The sequence below is a fragment of the Octopus sinensis genome, linkage group LG3 (genome assembly GCF_006345805.1).
Source record: "Octopus sinensis linkage group LG3, ASM634580v1, whole genome shotgun sequence".
NCBI lineage: Eukaryota > Metazoa > Mollusca > Cephalopoda > Octopoda > Octopodidae > Octopus > Octopus sinensis.
Window position 1 is genome coordinate 135,773,773 of NC_042999.1, and position 5,187 is coordinate 135,778,959.

General features: G+C 36.1%; 1 protein-coding gene across 1 annotated transcript; it reads left to right on the plus strand.

Annotated features, from left to right (window-relative positions):
- The first annotated feature begins 304 nt into the window (after positions 1–304).
- On the plus strand, positions 305–4,542 carry LOC115209606 (guanine nucleotide exchange factor MSS4). The gene is made up of 2 exons (XM_029778045.2): positions 305–634; positions 2,838–4,542. Exons 1-2 carry the CDS (start codon positions 467–469, stop codon positions 3,117–3,119), a joined length of 450 nt encoding a protein of 149 aa, XP_029633905.1. The 5' UTR covers positions 305–466; the 3' UTR covers positions 3,120–4,542.
- The last annotated feature ends 645 nt before the right edge of the window (positions 4,543–5,187 follow it).

Genomic DNA, 5,187 nt, shown 5'->3' on the forward strand with positions numbered 1-5,187 from the left:
AAGATCCTAATACTTAAATTATGCGGCTGAAATTTTGGAGTAAAATTATAGAGAACATTGAAAGTTCCGTGCATGTACGTGCTTGCCATGTTATATAAGTAAAAGTATATTAAAAAACTGTCAATAACTTCAGAAGTTGGAAATAAGAAAAATATATGGTTGGATATTGACTCTTTGATATTGTGACGAACTGAAAATTTCTTCCCATCATTCCTAAAACATAAATTAAATATGCTAACCCGGACTGACTTTCCGTTCAGGTTAGCACAGAGTAACATATTCTATTCCCAAAATATTTATTGCTTCAGTGACATGTTGTTCGTGTGACGACTCTTTAGCCGAACCTCTGCAGTCAAGTATAACTAGTTGCCGTGTATTCTCTCGTCTTATTACCGCATGTTTAATTGGATTTACAGTAAACAATTGTTATATTGTAATATTAAGACATCGATAGTGTTGTTATAGAATGGCAGAAGATAATTGCGATAATAACAATGACAACGATATCATGAGAATAAAATCCTTATACAGCAACAGATTAGGTGACAACGGTAAAAACAAAACGAAGGTCTACTGCACCAGATGCCCGAGTCTTATTTTGAATCCAGGAAGTGGTAATTATGTGAGGGAAAAAGTGAGTATTAAGGAACATTTAATGTTCAGTTTTTGTATTTTTTGTATCACTGGTCCATTGTCATTTTAAAATGTTCTATAGTATATGTTAAACTTCTAAATATCCATATTTAAAATCATCAGGGGCGTATACCAACCAAGTTATCCTTGCTCTGTTGCACACCGACAAAAAAATTTCAAGGTTTTACACTTCAAAAAATTCACTTTTTGTAACTAAATAGTTTGTATGCATTTTATTACTAGTTATCTTAAATTTTATTATATATGTTTTAATTGTCAAACCATGCTGTCACTGATAATTTTGGTAATTTTGTCGTCACCTCATATCAAACAGCATACTTTTAAGTATGCTATTATTAAAACGTTTAAGGCGGCGAACTGGCAAAATCGTTACCGCACCGGACAAAATGCTTAGCGTCACACTTTCTGGCTTTATGTTTTGAGTTCAAATGCCGCCGATGTCAACTTTGGCTTTCATCCTTCAGGGTCGATAAAATAAGTTCTAGACAAATATAGGGGAAGGGGTGTTTGATGTAGTCGAAATCTCAATGTCTACAACAAGAACCAAGTTACAAACGTACTACTGTGATGTGATTATGATTTTGTAGTATCCAGGGAGATTCATAAACCAATATTAATAACACGCACATTAGTTAAATCTGACGAATTGATCATTTGTTTAACTTGTTGGTTAAACAGTCAATTGTTTGTTGTTTTTTATTCATCAAAAAGAAATCACTGAAATAGTTGCGAATGGCAATGAAAGAACTTTGATGAATACAACAAAATTTGTTTCAATACACGAATTCACATAAAAAAACCCTTGCAAACCAAATACAAAAATGAAGTGATGATGATGTTGAATTCTAAACTCATCATCATTTAATGTTTGTTTTCCATGTTGGCATGGATTGGAGCTGAAGAGCTGTCCAGGATCCATGTCTGTTTTGGCATGGTTTCTATGACTCGATGCCCTTCCTAACACCAACCACTTTACAGAATGTACTGGGTGCTTTTATGCAGCACCAGCATGGGTATGTTTATGTGGTACCAGTATAGGTGCTTTTTACGTGGCACCAGTACCCATGAGCCTGCAAGATTAGAGGTGTTCAGCCGGGGAGGGATGCAGAGAAAATTGCTTGTATGCAAGGACAACCATGCTTTTACTTAGCTTGATGCGTCTTCTCAAGCACAGCAAACTGCCAAGAGTCTCAGATCCCTGTCATCCGCTCTGTGAGGCCCAATATCTGAAGATCCTTTCTCACCAATTCATCCCTTGTCTTCCTGGGTCTACCTCTTACACATGTTCCCTCTACGTTTAGAGATTGGTCACATCTTGACACAACTGTCTTCGTTCATTACATGTCTGTACCAGCATAGTCTTCTATCTTGCACACATTGAAAAGAAAATGTAGTGAACATTTGATCATCATCATCGTTTAACGGCCACTTTCCATGCTAGCATAGATTGGATGATTTGACTGAGGACTGGTGAACCAGATGGCTGCACCAGGCTCTAATCTGATCTGGCAGAGTTTCTACAGCTGAATGCCCTTCCTAATGCCAACCACTCTGAGAGTGTAGTGGGTGCTTTTACGTGCCACCAGCATGAGGGCCAGTTAGGCGGTACTGGCAATGGCCACGCTCAAGTGGTGCTTTTTTACGTGCCACTGGCACAACTGCCAATAAGGCGATGCTGGTAATGATCACATTTGAATGGTGCTTTTTATGTGCCACTGGCATGGAAGCCAGTCAGCTGCTCTGGTAGCGATCATGTTCGGATGGTGCTCTTAGTGCTCCACTGGCAAGGGTGCTAGTCATCGAAATTGCGAATTCGATTTGATTTCTATTTCACTTTCCTCAACAGGTCTTCGCAAGTAGAGTTTAGTGTCCACTGAAGGAAAGGTATGCATAAGTGGGCTGGTTACACCCCTGGCATAGGCCACGGGTTGTGGTCTCACTTGGCTTGCCGGGTCTTCTCACGCACTGCATATTTCCAAAGGTCTCGGTCACTAGTCATTGTCTTGGTGAGGCTTAATGTTCGAAGGTCGTGCTTCACCACCTCATCCCAGGTCTTCCTGGGTCTACCTCTTCCACAGGTTCCTTCAACTGCTTATATAAATGTACATGTGCAAACAAACAAACAAATTTAAGAAAAAAATTACTTGTTAGATTTTGAAATGAATATTATTGTTATTTTACAGTTTCTCCTGCCATTAGAAAAAATTTCAAAGGAAGAAAAGGATGGAAATGGAAGTAGTGATGTCACAGAAGTATATGATAAAGAAGATAAACTTATTGATTGCTGGAGGATTGATAACATGTTCAACTTTGAAAATATTGGATTTTCAAATACTGTTGGGTATTTCAAGTACCTGATATGTGCTGATTGTGAGTCTGGCCCTGTCGGGTGGAATGATCTCAGTAAAGGACAAACTTGCTATCTTTCATGGGACCATATAAGACATTCTAAGCCAGATGACTAAATTTAATTCTGAGAACTATATTTTAACTGTAAAAGGTAATTAATCTCTTGAAATGTTGCAGGAGCATTCTCTCTCCCTCCCCCTATCTCTCTTGCTTTCTTGTCCTCTCTCAAGCCCTAATACTTTTGGTAGAACTTTGGACAAAAAAAAAAAATCAGTAACAAAAATCAGTTGTGTTAATCATCCTTGACCATAACTCCATGTCATAACAACCTAATTCAATTCAGAGAAGTGGCTGAGGTAGTGAACTACCAAATTTCCTGGTCTCAAGTTCAGCTTGACTACTGGTATCTTGTATTTGTATGCAAGACAAATCAACATACTTCAGTTTATTTAGTTGTTAAATAGCAGATCTTGGGTCTTACCTGAGATAAGCTGCTACTCTATCCCAGTGATGATTTAACCCTCATTTGATTAAATACCAGAAGACCAGAGCTAAGCACTGGACTTATAAACCCATACAGACTGTAGAAAACACTGTTTCTTCAACTGGGTTATTAGAGTGGTAACTTATAGCTGTAGTAAGTTATGGATATAAGTTATAGCTGGGGTTAATCATAAGGATGTCACACTGCCACCACATTCTTTAAATATCGCTTGGTAGGTAACTAAATCAAGGAATATGTTTTTATCCACATAAAGAACTTGAAACTAGTTCCTATTGAAAAGTAGAATCAATCTGAGGCAGTTGTCAAGAGTTCAATTATTACTACAGCTAATGTATAGCAAGACGCACACAAACATCGCTTGCTTCATTTTGTATATCTGATATATAAATTCATAATTGAATGGTTAATAATAGAAAGGGCATTCAATTTCAAAGCTTATTTTCCAGCTGTGTGTATATGTTTAAATTTAAAAAAAAGAAAAAAAAAACCCCTCAAAAATGAAAAACAAAATGATAGATTTCTCATCCATGCCAATATGGTGCAGGGGATGTTAAGAAAGCTATCAAATACAAATCTTTAGACAGAGCATGTATTTCTCTTCATTATGTGACTCATTTATGCTGAATTGAAATCTCAACATTTTTAATGGCTTTAGATAAAAAAACAAACAAAGAAACAACTTTCAAAGCCTTTTCTAGGTGAAACCTAATGCCCCTCATGTTGCCCATAATTTTGTGTCTGACAAATGTAAAAGTAGGGACCAAAGAAAATGTTTTGTCACTGGTTGAGATAGTTTTATTCCTTATGGGGATAGTTTTGTTTCTTGTAAGAACAATTTTTGTAGCTTGTGGGAATACTTTTGTCAGTTGAAGGGACATTTATCTCTTATGTGGCCACTAAAATTCTAATGCTTTTATAAAGGTTTCAGTTAGAGAGGAGATATGAAATTTTGTAAAATTGCATTCTTCTGCTAATTGAATGTTAAGAGGTTGTTTACTGCTGTGAAATAAACCAAGCAGAAAAGGTGAATTATTGATGAGTGATTGTTTATAAAAATCTGTAAGCACTATTTATGAAGTTGAAATGTCTATGTGTGTATATATATATATATATATATATATATATATAAATATTTTAGAAGGTAGATTGTTATGGCTGGTCAGAGATTGACCTTTGGTTTTGCACCTATAAAGCACTTAGCCACATAGGCGACTCATTAGACACAAATGGCTGGAGAATGGTCTCCCTCTGACTGGTCATAACAATCAACCTTCTAAAAAATATATTACCGCTCTAATGTTCTAGAGTATGCTTCTTTTTTAGGTATATGAACCACTGGCAATATATATATATATATACATATAATGTTGTTGACAGTGACTCCGAAGTTTTGGCCAGCTATGTATTAGAGTTAGTTTTGCCTTTATACAGTCTCTGTTGAGTTAAAATCATCTTTGGGTGTGTGGGTTTGAGTGGGGTGGTAATTAGGTTTTTGGGAAAATTATGGGAAAATTTGTATTGATTAAATTTGAGATTATGTTATTGTTTAGAATTTATTCATGCATGTACAACTTTGTAAGTAAGCTCCAAATTTAATCAATAAAAATTTTCCCAAAACACCTTTCCATAAAAACCTAATTACAACCCCACTCAAACACACATACCTAAAGGTGATTTTA

What these genes read in the sequence shown, in the direction of transcription:
- LOC115209606 (XM_029778045.2), top strand. Translation starts at nt 467, where the DNA reads ATGGCAGAAGATAATTGCGATAATAACAATGACAACGATATCATGAGA. An exon ending in GTAATTATGTGAGGGAAAAA is followed by an intron (nt 635 to 2,837) that starts GTGAGTATTAAG and finishes GTTATTTTACAG; the next exon opens with TTTCTCCTGCCATTAGAAAA.